Source organism: Pocillopora verrucosa, chromosome 13 (genome assembly GCF_036669915.1).
Source record: "Pocillopora verrucosa isolate sample1 chromosome 13, ASM3666991v2, whole genome shotgun sequence".
Taxonomy (NCBI): domain Eukaryota; kingdom Metazoa; phylum Cnidaria; class Anthozoa; order Scleractinia; family Pocilloporidae; genus Pocillopora; species Pocillopora verrucosa.
Genome location: NC_089324.1, coordinates 11455387 through 11473117, shown reverse-complemented (window position 1 = coordinate 11473117; position 17731 = coordinate 11455387). Strand labels below are relative to the sequence as shown.

The following is a 17731-nucleotide window of genomic DNA, read 5'->3' as shown; positions in this document are numbered from 1 at the left end:
TATAAATTCATGGCAATTGCTGCTACCATAAATGAAGGAAAAATGCACAATCAACACTTTACACCTTAACATCAGTATTCATATTCTCCATACTGTTCTCTATACATTTAGTAAGGTGCTGACAAGGAGAATTTGTCTAACAACCAAGAGTTTCTTTGGTTGGTGATCATTTCCTTTATTCTCATGACATTAAAGTGTGATTCAGTGATGATATTGTAGGGAGAAATTAGATGCTAATCACTCTTAGGGGTTAAAGGGTTAAATAACTTGATAACAGTTGAATCCTAGATTCAGCTGGGGGAATGTTTAAAAGCAAGAGACAGTGTCCAGAGCTTCTACAGGATGGTGGAGGCATTACTGTGCGGTAGAATGTCACAATGGGACAATGTGAACCGAGAGTAAGAACAAACAAGGGAAAAATCCCAGTCACTAATTAAAATTTGGTTTTAGTTTTGAATCTGATTGGTTGAAAAAATGCCACAAGTTTTCAAGACAAATTATACAGAATAGTAAAGCAAACCAAAAAAGACCCTAGATTGCTTTTAACTCATTACCCTTTAACTCACAAAAGAGACCAAGACAAAATTTCTCCTTACAAAATCAATACAATATCAGGCTAACAAGTGATGAGAATAAGGAAAAATATGAATTACGAGATTATAAGTTAATCCAACACCACATTGTATGGTAGATAGTAAAGAGAATTACTTAATGCTTTAACTCCCAAAAGTGATTGACATGTAACTTCTCCCTATAGTATCTGTACATTATCTAGCTAACTGGTAGTGAGAATACTTAAACTTATCAGGTACGAGATATGTAACAAATTTGCAAGGAAATGTGTAGCAGCTTGAGGGAGTTGAGTGGGTTAAAAGTTGATTGAAAGTTTCTCAAAATGTCAATCTCCTTACCGCTTACTTTCCATGGGCGACAAGGCTGAACATATTGACGTTCAGCTTCACAGAATGTAACAATGCCTGATCCTTCTGGGGGCACAGTACCATTCTTAGTCCAGTTTTTCCAGTTGTTGATGATTTCTCCCCCTGGCCCATAGGATCCAACTTCACATGGTGTACAGTTAGTAGAGCTGAGGCTTCCAGAAAGTCCTCTTCCTTTAGGGCAATCACAGGGTATATTTGCATGTGGAGCCGGAGGAGCTACACCTCCTTTGCTGAGAATAAAGAACAACATTACATATGTTTACATTATTTTACAAAACTCCTTTTATTCTAAGTAAAGGCAGGGTGATGCATAAAATGCTGCATCATCTATCACTTTCCAGTTAAATAAAATTCAAGTCAACTGCTTGCTCACATTGCATAATTCAGTACTCATTATCATATACTAACTTTCTGCAAACTATTGCACGCAATTTATCCTGAACATTTTTTAACTTGACAACAACTAAAGAGAAAAAACACTTAGCTACCAGAGAACAAGCTTCAAAAGCACTTTAAAAAAAGAGACTATAGTTTTCAGATTTCATGTTCCTTTGTGCCAATTTTCAATTTCTTACCAAAATGAAAATTTCATTTTATTGTTGGTTTCTTATCAAATAGGAACATTCTTATGGAGAGGTTTTAACTGAAATTAGGATAATGATCATGATTCAATCTGTTTTGCTTACATAGTAATTGTGACCTCAAATATTACTTACTTCTTTAGAAAAATAGAAATAAAAAGAAATTCTTTAAGCTCATGCAACCCAGCGGAAGACCATTGTCAACAAACATGTTTACTTCTTGCTTTGGCAACATTGTAACTAAATTCTTTAGAAAAGACAACGAATGACTACATTTTTCGTCTAATCAAGTTGTGAAAATTTGTCTCATGAGTAAATATTTGCTTATTTCAGCTTTCACGAAGTAGAAGAAAATGTCTCGCATTGATATTAGATGTTGTTGAAATACAATCTCTGATTCACTGACGCATGTTGAAACATGATCAAAAAGCAATATACGGTATTCACAACAATGAGAGAGATTTTAAGCACCAGAGAAGTTCGGAAACCACTCTAGAGCTAAAGAAGCCCTGAAGAAACCGAACTAGTAGCTGAAGGCTACGCGTCGAACATACTGTATTTTAACGCATCTCCCGTCAATTTCTCAAAGATGGGTTGAAAAAAAATGATATGATTCTTTCTCTTGAAGACTTCTTTCGTTTTTCAAACGCGAATGGCTAAACTTCAGAATACCCCGCAACTTTGGTCCGCCTCACTTTCATGTGTCGGGAGGCTTTGAAGATCGAGGCATAACACAATAGACGCTATTCTTATTCAATGACATGTAAATGAGTTGCGGGGTATTCTGAAGTTGCTCCACGCAAATCAAGCTAAACAAACAATCCAAAATCGTTGAGGAAGCTTAAAATAACAACTTCTTTGATTTACTACGAACGCTCACACGCGCTGGTTTACCATAATTGTGATCAATAGACATTGTTTCTAAGGTTTTCTGAAGCCGTATCAAGAAAAGCTGACAGAACCGAAAATAAAGAACTCCCAGAAATAAGCTTAACAATTTTGAATAAAGAAATCACTGCGAATGAACCAGAAAACTGGGATGGAAAGGTACCAAAATAGGATACCTGAGTTAAATTCGAGCCTCAACGAAGGAATTCAAGAAATAATCTTAAAATTTACGCCCTAAACAATAGAATTATAATTCCAGCGAATCTTTGGCATATTGCGTACATTCAGCGCTGATCTTTCAAATTTTAAAAACTTACCAATTTGTATTGAGGTAATAGACGATTGAACGAGTTTGTGTGTTTATGTCACAGGGCGTTATGTAAGGCTTGAAGTCATCCTTAGTACAGTTGCGACATTGCGCTGACGGGAGGATAGTCAGAAAACACAATACATAGCCAAACCACTCAAATAACGTAGTAAGCGCCATTTTGTGGCAAAATGTGGTATGCGTACTGCGTTTCTGGCCTCTTTTGTCTGGAGCTGTCACGAGCAATTAAACTTTCAGAGGATAGACCTCCCTTTTGAGCATATGACGTCACGTCCGTTGAGAGAGTGAGCCTGACAAGAGGAAGCGTTTATTTTGACTATACTGTTTTATTATTTGGCATACTTTCACGTTTTGGTAATTCGCTATATAGTGCAATGTTGTTTTTTTTTTGGTTAATTCTGTGTAATCTAGGTAGTCTTAGAGACGTGTGTGACTATTGTTCTCTTCACAACTCTCATAATTGTCATATCAAAATGATGAAAAAGCGTGAATGACCTGTGCGTCATCATGACACAATCATTTCCAAGAAAAAAATTTTTTGACCACCTTTGGATTTCAGCCAAGGACGTGAGAGATATCACACGGGCGGTCCATATGATGCATGACGCCACCCCTCCCCGGTGCGTCATTACAAATGAAATTCAGTCCCATGATTCAAATCGAGATTTGAAGGCGCTTTGTCGTAAAAATTTCTCATGGCGGTAATGGGTTGTTTTTCCCGGGAAGCTTTTACATATGTGGATAGTTGCCAGTGAAATCTTAAATTTGGAGACGTGTAAAACCAGTGATTTACAATCATAAGGTATGAAAATGATCATGTATCAGAAATGATTGAAGTTTTTGACGATCAAAAGCGGAAAATCGCTTTCCATAAGTCAGGGATCTCAGGCCTGCTGAAGTCCCTGTCAAGGTTTTATTCTTCTCTGGTTTTTTCCCCCCAGGGTAAATCTAACGAGCTTACTAGGTATTGATATTACCTTTTGTGGTCTAGTTTTTCCAACAATGTTCTTGCACACACGCTTAAAGTTACTTCTTCACAACACTTTCAAATCATAACAAACAATTCCTTGGGATTTGAACGAAATTAGCATTTCAGAGACCTAAAATTTCCCTGGAAGCGTAGTAATACTGCTGATTGCCTTAAAGTGTGGAGATAGCGATGATATTTAACTTTTTGGGCAGGCTGGCTCATGCAAAGAATAAACCCTTGCCTTGGTATCTGTAAAAGGTTTTGATCGATACTTGAAAAATATCTCTTTACAGCGAGGCTGAGAGGAACAAATATCGCCTTTGTGTTCTTGAATGATTGTTCGATTATGAACGCTAGGTTTTATTATCCAGGTATCCCAAGGGATGCTCTTCCTATTGTGGCCTCAACAGATTTATGCCATCAAATAAGGTGTATTTATTGTGGTCACAAATCTTAAAAAAGGGAAAACAGAAAACAGTTTCTCTATTGAGATTCTTCACATTGGTATTTTTCTATACCTAACTGTGAATATGGCATAAATGTTGGCAGGTTGTAGTCTACATATGTGGTAACAATTATTAGCTAATGAGCAGCATCACTTCAAAATACAGCAGAGAAATTTCAGCAATTTTTCAGGGAAGATCAGACATGTGCACAGTTATTTGATGTTTTACTGATTTTTTCTCAAAATTGAACATTAGAAAACCATTCTTAGCTTGTTAAGTTGTTCTACAAACATAATCTGTCATCTGTTTAGGTGGGAAATGACATTTTGACTCCTGAGTCAAATCTCTGTACAATTATTTTACACTAGTAATTTGAGTAGCAAGAGTCAGTTTGGTCTTAGCACCTGGAGATGAAGGTATACAATAAAAATTAGCACAGGAGGTGAATTTTAATTTTATACCCATAGAAGACTTTTCAAACTAGTTGAAACAACAAATTAAGATCAATTTTATCCTTGGCTAGCAAAAATTCACAAGAACCTGTAATAAATTTCTGATTTTTTATGTCAGGTAAAAGGTGTAGAGATTAAGTTGAAAGGTACTTGTCTTAACCCTTTAACTCCAGGTATATGATTATTAATTCTCCCTTCTAGCTGCGGCACATTTCCCTGTATAGTAGCTACAAGAATTTGGCATAAGATCAAAACAAAAACTTGGAAGTGATGAGTTTAAGAATTCTCCCTATCTGTTTGTTTGTATATTATAGGGAGATGTTACATGTCAATTACTTCTAGGAGTTAAAGGGTGAAACAGGGCTAGTTTTGGAAGGCTTTGGAGACACCCCCTATAAAGCTTTCTTTAATTACCCCCTCCCCCCCCCAACTTGTCTATGAACCTATTTGGAACTTATTATGCAATGACGAGTCTGATACCAACTCATTCTTCATGTTTAGGTGAAGCATACCAGTTGCTATGGGGTATGATACAGCACGATTTACATGTTCAGTTGACGAGGAACTGCTTTGTGCAATTTGTAAATCAGTACTGGAAGATCCTCTTCAAGCCCCAGCATGTGAACATGCTTTCTGTGCTGGTTGTATACATGAATGGCTGAGACATCAACAAAGTTGTCCAGTTGATCGACACAGCCTCACACCACATGAACTGAAGCAAGTGCCAAGAATCTTGAAGAACCTTCTATCAAAGTTAACAGTAAAATGTGAAAATGAAAGGCATGGCTGTGATGGGGTGGTCAGACTGGATCAATTACACTCTCATTTATCACAGTGTGAACATAACCCAAAGAGGCCTGTTCAGTGCAATCAGGGATGTGGATTAGTGGTTCCATTTGACGAGCTTTCTCAGCATAATTGTGTCCGTGAATTAAATAACTTGATCCAAAACCAGAATTTCAAGCAAGAACAGCTGCAAGCTCAAATCGATGAACAACGCCAGCAGCTAAATGAACAGAAACGTGAGATTCAAGCTCTCAAGGAAATGATCCGAACCATGAGAGTGATCAATTTGCCACAGGCATTGCCACTATTGCCAAGCAACCTGTCACAACCAGATCACTATGTCAATGAAATTCATCAGTGGTTAAGGGGGTTACAATCAGCCAGAGTAACAAGATGGGGTGGTATGATATCTACGCCCGACGCTGTTCTACAGGCAGTCATTCGGCGAGCACTTGCAGACAGTGGATGCCCACCTACCATTTTGAATGAACTAATGGAGAATGCTCACGAGAGGAGGTGGCCCCCAGGGTTGAGCACACTTGAAACACGGCAGTTGAATCGCCGTCGATATGAACAGTATGTTTGTCGGAGAATACCTGGAAAACAAGCAGTTGTGATCATGGCCTGTGAAAATGAACATATGGGTGAATCAATGACTTTAGATCCTGGTCTTGTAATGATCTTTGCACATGGCATTGAGTAAAGTTTAACATATTTTACATTCACTGGTATGTGGCTACAAAGAGGGAAATCAAATCTTAAAAAGGCAACTTCTTGCCATAATGAAATCAAAGCTCCATAGCTGTATTTATGAACTGCAAGTCTCCAAGATGTAGGTAGTATTATTAATCAGATGACAGGTATGCCATGTTCATTCTTTTGAGAAGAGGAGTTGAGGAATAAAGAGTTAAGTGAGCAGTAAGCTACAGTTGGGCGCAGACACAGTTTATAGATCAAGTGAATTTTGATCTAAAAGCAGCAAGGAATGAGGTCATCAAACATTTCAGGAGAAAAGTGAACCTGTCCTATCATAAAATATTGACTTAAATCAGATATTTAGTGTAACACAAACCAGTTTTGAGAGACTACAGACGAACCATCACGTCCACATTTCACTCATTTTCAAAAGTTGGGGCTTCGATAAAAGCCAGTTGCCAGCATTCTATTGCTGCTCATAAAACCTCTGATCACCATCCACTCAGCCTGCAAGCCAGCCCCTGTGATTTGGTTTCACCTTTCAACCCCTTTTTCTAGGAACAGCTGCCTATTACATCATCAGTGGCTGTTTATGGTAAAAGTTATTGAAACCCCCTACAAAAGTTCTCTAGAGTTGCTGAATTTTTGTAAATTATTTGACTCATCTTCCAGGAGACATCATTTTCTCAATTTTTTTGCTGGTTATGTTTTCCTTGTTTAGGTAACCTATTAAGTAGAAAATGTACTCACTTGGCAAAAATTGATTATTTCGGTACCTGATCATCAAACAATTTTTTTGTTTTTGTTTTTGATGCAAAGAAAAAAACTACTAAAGTTACTGAAAGTTTCTTTTCTTATAGGTTACAAATTGTAATCAGTATAAAGTAAAGAAGAATTAGTGTTTGGTTTATTTACAAACATGAAAGTCACAAGCAGACATTCAGTAACTTTGGAGCACTTTTGGAAATGAATGAAAAGTGATTTGGCTGGTGAAGTATTATTTAATTCCTGCTTTTACAACAGAACTTCTACCTCACCAGTATGTCCAGTCAGACAAAAACTAAGTCAAACAGGGTTTAAACCCTTTAACCCCCATGATCTCAGTAGTAATTCTCCTTACTATCTGCCATACAATTCTTATGATGTTAGTTTGGAGGGTTTGTTATTAGATCAACCAATAATCCCATGATTGATATTCTTCTCTATTCTCATCACTTGACTGCTAGTTGTTGTATTGATATTGTAAAGAGAAATTATGTCTAAGTCACTTCAGGGGAATATTTTAGTATATATGCAGTGCTTGCAATGGAAGTTAAGAATTTGCTGCAATGAAGGTCACAAACCTTTCAATGTAATAACATTTTAAGTTAAAGTATAACAAATATGTGAGGTGGTGAATAAGGCCAAGGTACAGAGTGTATTTGGGGACATGACAGCATTGTCTCTGCTTGTCACTCTAATATGTTCAAGTACGCAACATGGATCTGGTCTATTTATTAGGTGAATAGTAAAATTTAATATTTGTACATATGAGGAAATAGTTTTAATAATGTGTTGCTTTCCTCATCTTATATTGCAATAAAGTATGTATAGCTTTTAGTTAACAAATTTTGGTGTTCTTACTGGATCTTATTTTTAGGAGCATGATATGCAGAAACCATGACACACAATTAACAATTGGATCATGAGCCAGTGTGCATTTATCAACCCTTTAACCCAAACATTAGTATGCATTTTCTCCACACTGTCCTTTAAATTTCTGATGGAACTGACAAGGAGAATTTGTTTAACAATCAAGAGCTTCTTCCAGAGCTCATGATCAATTCTTTAATTCTTATCACCTTAATGTGTGACTCAGGGGTGTTATTGCAATGAGAAATTAGATACCAATCACTCTTAAGGATCAAAGAAAAAGTATAAGGCATCTACGAAGATGAAAGACATGAGCAAGAGGTGGAGATGAGATCAACTATTGGTAGCCTTTAGAGTGTTTTCCAAACCTCTTATGTGTTTCTGAAGTGAGGTTAAAACGTTTTTTTACCAAAACTATTCCAAATCAAACTCCTGATGTTCATGATCAAGTTATTTTTGAACTATCACTCTCTGCTTGTTTAAAATGTCTCAACCCTTAATTTTTTTGTGCGGGTGTGAGAGAGAGAATTCTCATGGTGATTTTTAACTGACCCCTTATCTAGGAAACCAAAGAACAGAAAACACGTAAAACTGTACATGGTTTTTAGGTAGGGAAAATTTTATTTTCGGCAATGACTTTTTTCACTAACAGGTGACTCTCCATGGAGATATGAGGTCATATGTGTCTTTGTTTAGTCATACTCAATCAGTCAAAAGTGGAGATTTTTGGTTGCTGTGATGAAGGGTTTTGTTACTGGATGAAACTTACTTTTCGCCATTCCCATCCTGAGGGTTACGCTGTCTCCGCTGGTCAGCGGTATGTGATTGTAATTAAATATGGCGGACAATTCAGTCCAGAAGGGTCCGTGGAAAGACACGCTTGACTCATTTGTAAAATACGTCGCTTTAAACCCTAAAGAGTTTCTTTTCTATGGTAAGTGATCATTATTTTGTATGTTGCTTACTTTTACTTTTTGTTTGTGGTTTTATTCCAGTATTCGATTATTTTATTTTTACAATATTTGCACTTGTGCGAATGTTTATGGCTTAATTAATTATTTTTTGTTATGTTCTTCGCAGTTTTCTTAATATTGACCCCTTTGATGGCAATAAGTGGATATCTATCCCTGAAACTAGCAAAACATATAGAGAAGAATGAAAAGGAAAAGAAGAAAAAAGGTACGTAACCGTGAAAAGACAGATAAATTTACCTTCGTCGTTATAAGTTTGTTCGAAGTTCAGCGACCATTAAACAATTGTTCCACGAGCGTGCGTTGGATATGAGATGATAGATAACCAACAAGGCTAATCGTTCCATGCTTCCAACAAGGGCGTGAAATCTTGGAAAAACAAAGTCCTGAGGCATGTGCCAGAATTTCTGATCTGTTTAATTTCCACTCTTTATTAGTAAATCGAATGATGGGGAATTATTTTCGTGGTGGCTTGATTGCAAATGATACGTGCACTAACACAGCGATCAAATGGTTGCACATGCGTACTATGACGGATAATTTGCTATTGTAAACATGCAGAATCAAAGTAAGACGTAGTTTTTACAGTTCCTAAGGAAAGTTCAAAGTTTCTAATGGGCAGATTTAAACACATTGTTGTCCAGGACATAACCCACTATGTGTTAGTTTACACTCTTGTAATTTTTGGACACTTCTTATGGCGGCATAATGAAGTTGTCTGTAAACTTGGCCATGTTGACTGTATGTTGTTATTCTTTGTTGTGTTCATGGTGGAGCTGTTAGTAAACACTGAGGGAAATGGGAGGAAAAAAGAAAGAACCAGAGCCACACAAGATATTTGTGATGACCACTGTGTTACGTTCACTTGAATCAGAGAGGCCCATTTCCCAAAAGTACCAGGCTCAGAGGAATATTTTAAAATCAAAATTTAAAGAATAGAGAATTATCTTCAGTTATTAAATTACCAGGAGATAAACATGTTTTTTAACAGTTTCCTCTCTTTTCTTTTAAAGCAACTCGTCAAACAAATATAGCCAAAGCAAGGCGCAGAGCAAAAGCTGATTGATTCCTCTTGTCAAAAAAAGAGTGCACTGACCCTGAGGTGGTTGTCTCTTGAAAGTGGCAAAATAATGAAGACAGTGACCATGATGTAGCTTAGAAATGTCATTTACCATGATTCCAGTGGCAACGGGTCATTTGCCTTCTTTTAGCAGGCTATCAGGTTTGATGGTTGGTGATGCAGCATGCTCTTGAGTTTTGACTACCAATGGAAATAATTGCTTTTGACCACAACATATTTATGGTCCAAATCCTATAAAGAAACTTGGTGTGCACCTCACTTAGCTTATAATCCTAGTAATGTCACTGACATGATTGCACAGAGCAGCACAGCAACTGTAATAATAAACTGTGGCAAAATGTTGTTTAGCCATTCTTTTTACATAGTATTTGTAAATTATTAGCATTTTGATCATCAGCTGTATTTTCAGATCATCATGAAATGGAAATAGCCATTATTTAATGGCATGTAAATAGCAAAAGCTACAGGTAAATGAATAGAACTCAAATATATCTTTAAAAGCAGTACATCAGTTATTTCTCAGGCTCTGTTTTTCTGCAACATCTGGTGTTGAAAATTATTTTGTTGTTTTTGAAAGGGAAGTATAATTGTTTGTTTCATGTTGTGGTCACTGCAAATGTGCAGTGCAGTCTCTCTTAGGGGTTAATCATGGTGAAACTGTAACAGCATTCACTCAACCTATAAATCTAGCCAAAAGTCTCAGAACTTATACCTCTCTTTATCATGACTCAGCACAACAGCTAGCAACAATAACTCAACCCTTTAACTGCTGAGTGACCAAGACAGAATTTCTCCTTACTATATCTATACAATATCATGCAGACAACTGATGAGAATAAAGAAAAATATAAATTATGGGGTTACTAATTGATCTGATACCAAATTCTTCAAACTAACATAATGAGAATCATTTGGCAGACAGTAAGGAGAATTACTAATGAGATCATGGGAGTTAAAGGGTGAAAGATACTAAAAGAACCCTCATTTATTGGAGTGGTATCTTACACTCAGGTAGAATGCAGTTTAAATCATGTTAATTTGTCGCTGGATTATTAATACAAGTTAATCTCATTTCTTTATTTCCGTCCATTCAAATAAATTAAGAGGTTTCTCAGAATGTTCAAACAGCATGGACAGTGGCATATGGTGTGTAAGTATTGAAAGCCAGTCTGAAATAATCTCTCAGTACATCTGAGTTAATCTGCTCAGGAGCTAAGGATTTCCAATGATCTTCACTGTCTTTGCTTTTTGTTTCCCGAAGTCGTTGAAAGTGAACATCTCTTGCTTGAGCAACCTTTTAGATAAAAGAATGAGCAATCGCATCAACCTATAATTTACGGAAGTAACAAATATGTAACTTCTCCGTGCAGCATGAATACAAAATCCAACAAACAGATGATTTGACATTTAACCCTTTAATTCTTAAGATCTGAGGGTCAATTCTCCCTTCTAGCTTTAACTCATTCCCTTGTAAATTATTTAAGAGAATTTGGTGATAGATCAAGATAACTTCTTCTACCTGTGTAAGTTTAAGTATTCTCCTTACCTGTTTGCTCAATAATGTATGGATATTACAGGGAGAAGTTACATGTTAATCACCCCTAAGAGTTAAAGGGTTACAAAAATATATTGCTGGCTCAGGAAAAGAACCTAAATCACGGTGGTTAGAGGCAAGAGCTTTCACCTCTGCATCATCTCTCTTCCCTCTCGGAACAAGCCTTTTGTTTTTCTCATTTGCAGACGAGCGAAAGTATGCAGGAGGCAAACGCGATGAGAGGGCGAAGTACGAGTCGTCTTTCCCTCACGCGCATCCTCGCTCATCACGTTCTACTCATGCTCGCCTGAAAAGCGCAAAAGAAAAAAAAAACCGGTTCCGGTTGGCTACTTTCTACTAGAGATTCTCAACATAGGAAATTGTTTACTTTAGAGATTTTACTTCTTAGGTTGAAGTTCTTCGTTCATTTACTTGCCTTGTCTCGTATTTTCTTTAAATCGTCGAATGTGAGGCTTGGGTGTTGTTCTGGTTTGCCTGTTTTCTTTTCTCGTTCAGCAAAGATACTAGGAAGCTCAAGGGGGAATGGTTTAAATCTCTGGCTGACCCAGCCGTTTTTCTTCAGGGGCGGTTTTCGTTGTTTACGTTTTCCTTGGTGGTAAGTTTGACGCCCGCGCATTAGAAGCTGAGCTGCTGGGCTCATTGTCTGTTGTATGATAGACTGAGGACAGAGAGGCAAGATTTGAGAATTGTTTGTGTTGAAACTTCGTGTAAGTTATGGACAAAAATTAAGAAAATGGAGTGACGTGAGGCACTCGGTATGCGCAGCTTGAGAACTGAGCAGCCCGTAACTCGTAAGATAATATTTTTTTTATCAACTGTGTTGATAACGTAAGCCCCGGAAACTAAACGAACCTGCAGCCATATTTTAAAAGGTTACCAGTCGCTCACCGACTCCAATTTTTGTTACGCGGTTGATCAAGTACGCTGGCAGAGTGACCGCGGATGTCGGCGAAGTGACGGGTGTGTCGGCGAGTAAACCAAAGACAACTGTCCACGATTTAACATGTTGGCGAAGTCACCGGGTACCTTTTAAAATCTAGTTTTGACGGAATAGTACTACAGATCAAGTTGTATCACCTTTGTCCCCGAAATCATTTAGAGGGTCACATATACAAAGCCTATTCAAGTATGGGTAGATCCTGTGATTTACTCAGCTCGGCTGTTTTAAACTTTTCCAAAGAAGTTATACGCTTTGAAAACACCCTAACTCACTGGCTTGTGTGGTTGTTTGTGACTTGTGTAAAACAACTTGTCTCTGTCAGCCTGAAAGCATGCCACTTAATCATCACAATGTTCGCACACGCTGTGTCTACGAGACCCTTCTGTAATTGTGAGTAACTTACCGCGTTTGGCAAAACAGGGCTTTTTTCGAGTATATTGGGGTAAGAAGAAGACGGGGGTGGCATGCGTGGTCTTCCAAATTTTAGTCTGATCTTTCCTTTGGTCAGAGAAATTTCTGGTAAGCCATCTGTTTCTGTGATGGGGTTAGTCTTAGCACGGCGTTGAGGACACTTTTTCCTCGCCACCTATAAATTTGTGTAGAAGAGAAACGTAGAGCTGTAACGTTACTTACTCTGACTGTGAATATGTGAAAATCATATAAATTATGTGGACTGCGGGTTTTGAAATGAATATGAAAGCGATCTTCGCAGTAATAAATTCTACTTAAACAGTACGTGCGTAGTGAAAATAAGGCCTGAAAAAATGTAGGCCTGTACGGAACTTGTACCCATGACCTCTGCAATACCGGTGCAGTGCTCTATCAACTGAGCTAACATGTCAGCTGAGCGCTGGTCATTATGTTGGTTCGTAATGAACCCGTAAAGTGATGAATAAATGACTGTAATATGAAAATCGTATATGTGAACTGCGGGTTAAGAATTGAATATAAGTGAAAGCGATCTTCGCAGTGCTGAACACTATTTAAGCAGCTCACAGTTGGCTTGTTAGCTCAGTTGGTAGAGTACTGCACCGGTATCGCAGCGGTCATGGGTTCAAATCTCGTACAGGCCTGAATCTTTTTTTCAAGCTTTATTTTCACTACTGGTTAAATAGAGTTCATTACTGCTAAGATCACTTTCATATTCGTTACTTACTCTGTAGTTAATTTACAGGCGATGAGCGTTGCGAAAGGCCCTTTCGCATACTGAGCCTTGAAGCCTGACCTCGCATCTCTGCTTTCAAATTTCCTTTTCACTCGCTTTTTCCTTGCCACTTATAAATTCTTATGGAATTGAAAGCTAGAGCCTTTAAAGTTACAAGCCTCTTTAACTGACAGTCGATGTGCCTTTCGTAAGCCTTGGCACATCGTGCCTTGAAGCCGACCTCACATACCTGCTCGAAAATTCCCTATTTACATTACGAAAGCTGGTAAAATCAGTTGTTACGATTGAAAAGGGACTAACAAATTGTTTTAATATATACAAACTCCGCTAACGGGCCGGACGGGGTGGCGCTCGGTCCGAGGTTCGCCATGACCTCGCACCAAATATTTACCTTGTAAAGGAAATAGAGCGCAAATTGATAGAGTACCAAAAACGAGGTGAACATATTAGCCCGACAGGGCTAAAACATACATTCAAAGATGCTAGAAGGAACTGTGGATAAGATTAAAGTATGATCGTAAACTGTCAGAGGACCAAGAGAACGCAAGAGACCAACTTAAGCATTTGATAAACCGGAGGCGGCGCGAATTTTCTTATCCATTCATAGACTAAAGAAGTCCCCGATTATTTTTTCTATACAACGCAAAAATACCAACCGTGCCAAAAACTATGTGCAACGGCTCAGCATACGGGGATTTGTTATCTCCAGCAGCATGCCTCGCCTTCAGGCTCTCCATGCGCCTTCTCAGCTGGTTTTCTGTCAAGCCAATAACCCGGGCCCCGGCTGCGTAGTGGCCCACGACGTGGGGGGCCTGGATGCGCTTGTACTTGGTATGGTAAAATCTGCGATTTAGAGGTTTGACGTTTTTGATAATGGTTTGAGTCGCCCCAGTATTCGTTGTTAAGTGAACAGAAAGATTGCGCCTACACTAAGCAAGTCTTAAGAACGAAGTTAAGCGATTGGATGAGTCAAATTCTTAACAAAAAGGGTTGCATCTGGAAGTAATAGCTAACCATATCAAAATCACACAAAAAATGCCACTTAACTTAACTTTAGTCAACTTGCAAGAAAATAAGGCGTGTGACTTACCCGACAATTTCGCTAATTGAATGAAGGGCTGATCTCTTCATAAACTGTGTCAAGGCCTCAAAGAGGAGATGCTCTCTCTTCCTTTTTTCGTCCACAGTTGCTACAGAAAATAAAGTTTCAACCCTTTGCCAAAGCCTTCCAAAAGAAATGAATCATACCGTCACCGACCTTCACTGAGCATGTTATCATTTGTTTACCCACGGTCTAATTCTGGCATTCATCTCTAAAAGGGGGAAAGGGGAAGGGGGAAGGGGGAAGGGGAAAGGGGAAAGGGGAAAGGGGGAAAGGGGAAGGCGGAAGGGGGAAGGGGGAAGGAGGAAGGGGGAAGGGGGAAGGGGGAAGGAGGAAGGGGGAAGGGGGAAGGGGGAAGGAGGAAGGGGGAAGGGGGAAGGGGGAAGGGTGGATACGGCACCCCAGAACCTTTCTCCCGACTATGCCCTTATATACATTTACATTCGCACTGTAATGAAAACCGTTGAAGTACACACTATATAATTTACATCTTATCTTCCAACTCTCTTTATGTAAGTGTCCTGCCATTTGGGAAAGAGTCCATAAGAGTGGAAGGTGATAAAAAGTCCATGCCTATGGTTGTGAAAGGAAACGACACAGAAATAAATCACGGTGTTATAATCGTTAAGTATTAATTTAACGTACTGAATCCCTCCAAGAAGCGCTCTGTGTTCGTCATCAGGTTAAGGAACTCGTGGAAATCAATTTCACCATTTCCTGCAAGAAGCAGAGTACACATTTCAGAAAAAGGAGGTTATTTTGATGATGTGGTCCTTGAACAGAACAACTGCGAGGAATCTAAACTCTGATGGGGCTAGTATTCAATGTAAGAGACACCTTCTTCTCAGACGAGAATCCTTGGGGAACATTCTTTACATCGATCTCCCAAATACCCAGCACGATTTTTGAAGGTTTGGGTTATACTTCCAAATCTCAAAAGCGATAGAAACTTTTTAATGGTGAAAATGAATAACATGTGGTTTATGGGTCATGCTCCCACTTTGATTCGGTCCTGGCTTTATGCCTTTTTATTGCTTTCACTTAGAACAGATGGAGAGAGATCTCTGGATTAGCTTTTGCGTGGACGGAAAACATACTACTGGTCGAAAGACTATCTGTAAAATGAGTTATGTTGATTTTACATATCACCAGCCTTGGATCAAAAGTCGTCCTTTCTGTCTCCTCATCTATATCCTAGCCATTTTTATAATGTTTCTTTGTTATTTTTTTCTTTATTACCGTCTTTATCCATGGCGGACAGTACTTCTAGTAAGTCCTCTTGCGACAGATAGATTTCGACTGATCTCAGCGCCAAATCCAGTTCCTCGGCGTCGATTGTACCTCCACCATTGCTGTCAAAGAGGTCGAACACCTCCCTAAAGGCTTACCAGGATATCACTGTATTAGATGAATATTCATAGCCTCCCTTCTACTCATTTGCACTCGTGGATGCTTAGTTGAAGAGTTAATGGATAATGCCATAAGCGCTTTTCGATTGAATGTCGAAAACCATAACCAATGTAATATATGTAATCACAACCGTCAATCAAAGGAAAATAAAATACCTTTATGAGCCAACGAAAACCCCAAGTAGAACCACCCAAACTGCCTAAAGCGCAGCAAAACGTGGGCGACTAAGTGGTGAGTGTTTTTTGTTTTGTATCTAATTGGTTGAAAAAGTGAAACGAGTTTTCCGAACCAATCACAGAGCAAACCAATGCAATCTCATGGATCACTAGTTTCAAAGCTACGTTGAATATCGCCTCATATCTCTTGAATAAACTACTTTCCAGCGGAAGGCGCTGACAAAAAGATGAAATGTAAAGTGCATTCATCAAGCAAAAAACCAAAATTAAAGTTACCTAGGTATCTTTTCCGCCCTAATTGACCATCGAGGAGCCAATAAGGATTGGAGCTTAGAAAGCACACTACCTTAACCGCGGGAAAAGGCCAGTGACCTTGGTGCGACTCGTTTGACTCTTGCATCCGATTGGTTGAGGAGATAGTGCGAATTTTTTTAACATCAATTATGGAAAGAATCTGGTGATACAAAACCACTAGAATTCTGGATATCTCTGGTACAAAGTTGTCTTTTTTAAGTCCTAAAATAACTTGAAAATGCATAAATTCTTACTGCGCGCCACAATTTATCAGAGGTAAAATCCGACGAATAGATGCTCATTCTTTACCTGTGATCTGTTGTTCTGTTAATGATGGGCACGGTGCGTCTCTTTCACTTAATTCATGCGGGAAGTCTTCAGCTGATGAAGATACCATACCAAACGTAACAGTTTCATGTGAAAATTGTGGTGGAGGCTCGGGCATGGCCATGGCCTCTTCCCTCTTATCCGAAGTAAAAGCATTCCTTCGAATTCTTTGCATTATCAGAAGATTGCATTCAAAACTATTTTGTCCAAGCAATTACATTTTTCAGCAATTCGGCTCATCAGAGCTCAGTTTATCTAACAGCTGACATCGGCCCTAACTTCGGCTGTCTTAATTGGCCCATTAGCTTTATGACGTCATCAAACCGCGCTCTCAGAGAAAAATTTTTCTTACAGGGTCTTTAGATTATACTGAGCAATAAAAAGCGACGAGTTTTCTAGTTAAAAGCGATGGAAATGAAGACGACATACTTTACTTCTGATTAAAAATTGAAATGTAGAAATTTTGATTTTAATGTGGTTATACGGTCTTACGGCTTATTTTCTTTCAAGGAATTCCATGCTGCGGAATGTCGTTGGAACATTGACATGACTTTGTTTACAATTTCAGCATCAAAGTGACGACGGTTTACCACATACTAATTCAAAATGAGCATTTTCTAGGCATTCGTGTAGATCAATTTTGCCCCCGAGTTAATGACGTAATCGATTTCAAAACCTCGCTCCAAGGTGTGGACCTCGGGAACGAGGCTGTTAATTCCCATGCGATCTCTCATTGGAGAAATGTACGTCGCGTTTAAAATCCGGCAAACACTCTCCTAACCCTTGTTGTCTGTGTCATTCCCCCCCCCTCCCCTCCATCCGCGGGAGAAGGGACCATGCTCCTTTGTCCGATTAATCGAATTACAAAGAAATAGACCTTCGTGGTTTACTGAGTTATTTGAAAACCTGTAATGACAGCATATGAAACTTTAAGAGAGCAGTCGAATGTCCTGTCAGATACGAAATGCAAATTCTTTTCTCTAGTGCCAT

General features: G+C 38.6%; 4 protein-coding genes across 5 annotated transcripts in view; 2 read left to right on the top strand and 2 right to left on the bottom strand.

The window, feature by feature from the left end:
- LOC131798994 (endosome/lysosome-associated apoptosis and autophagy regulator family member 2) overlaps positions 1 to 2979 on the bottom strand; it is a 15838-nt gene extending 12859 nt beyond the window's left edge. Inside the window, exons 1-2 of the mRNA XM_059116662.2 lie at positions 2728 to 2979; positions 912 to 1171 (exon numbers count right to left, since the gene is read on the bottom strand). Of these exons, the coding sequence (XP_058972645.2) occupies positions 912 to 1171; positions 2728 to 2897 (430 nt within the window). The 5' untranslated portion in view covers positions 2898 to 2979. The remainder of the gene's footprint in view (positions 1 to 911; positions 1172 to 2727) is intronic.
- Positions 1 to 7682, top strand: part of LOC131798995 (E3 ubiquitin-protein ligase NRDP1-like) — a 9924-nt gene extending 2242 nt beyond the window's left edge. Inside the window, exons 1-2 of one of the 2 annotated variants that reach the window (XM_059116663.2) lie at positions 3413 to 3540; positions 5108 to 7682. In XM_059116663.2, the coding sequence (XP_058972646.1) occupies positions 5127 to 6095 (969 nt within the window). In that variant the 5' untranslated portion in view covers positions 3413 to 3540; positions 5108 to 5126 and the 3' untranslated portion in view covers positions 6096 to 7682. Of the gene's footprint in view, positions 1 to 3412; positions 3541 to 5107 lie in introns of those variants that run through there. The other variant, XM_059116664.2, reaches the window with a different exon arrangement.
- Positions 7683 to 8521: 839 nt separating this feature from the next.
- On the top strand, positions 8522 to 10112 carry LOC131799071 (small integral membrane protein 15). Its single transcript, XM_059116746.2, has 3 exons — positions 8522 to 8654; positions 8801 to 8899; positions 9705 to 10112. The coding sequence occupies exons 1-3, from the start codon at positions 8558 to 8560 to the stop codon at positions 9755 to 9757; spliced, it is 249 nt and encodes an 82-aa protein (XP_058972729.1). The 5' UTR covers positions 8522 to 8557; the 3' UTR covers positions 9758 to 10112.
- A 305-nt stretch (positions 10113 to 10417) lies between these two features.
- On the bottom strand, positions 10418 to 16916 carry LOC131799006 (uncharacterized). Its single transcript, XM_059116673.2, has 8 exons — positions 16724 to 16916; positions 15774 to 15917; positions 15180 to 15251; positions 14523 to 14622; positions 14089 to 14275; positions 12671 to 12853; positions 11743 to 11985; positions 10418 to 11066 (listed from the first exon to the last, which is right to left on the bottom strand). Exons 1-8 carry the CDS (start codon positions 16914 to 16916, stop codon positions 10893 to 10895), a joined length of 1296 nt encoding a protein of 431 aa, XP_058972656.1. The 3' UTR covers positions 10418 to 10892.
- Positions 16917 to 17731: the final 815 nt, after the last annotated feature.

Bases quoted from the DNA above. Each gene is read 5' to 3' on its own strand.
- LOC131799071 (XM_059116746.2), top strand. From the start codon at position 8,558: ATGGCGGACAATTCAGTCCAGAAGGGTCCGTGGAAAGACACGCTTGAC. The intron at 8,655-8,800 runs GTAAGTGATCAT...TGTTCTTCGCAG, and splicing joins TAAAGAGTTTCTTTTCTATG to TTTTCTTAATATTGACCCCT. The intron at 8,900-9,704 runs GTACGTAACCGT...TTTCTTTTAAAG, and splicing joins AAAGGAAAAGAAGAAAAAAG to CAACTCGTCAAACAAATATA.
- LOC131799006 (XM_059116673.2), bottom strand. From the start codon at position 16,916: ATGCAAAGAATTCGAAGGAATGCTTTTACTTCGGATAAGAGGGAAGAG. The intron at 14,276-14,522 runs GTAAGTCACACG...TCTAAATCGCAG, and splicing joins TCAATTAGCGAAATTGTCGG to ATTTTACCATACCAAGTACA. The intron at 12,854-14,088 runs GTTGGTATTTTT...ACAAATTTATAG, and splicing joins TGCACATAGTTTTTGGCACG to GTGGCGAGGAAAAAGTGTCC.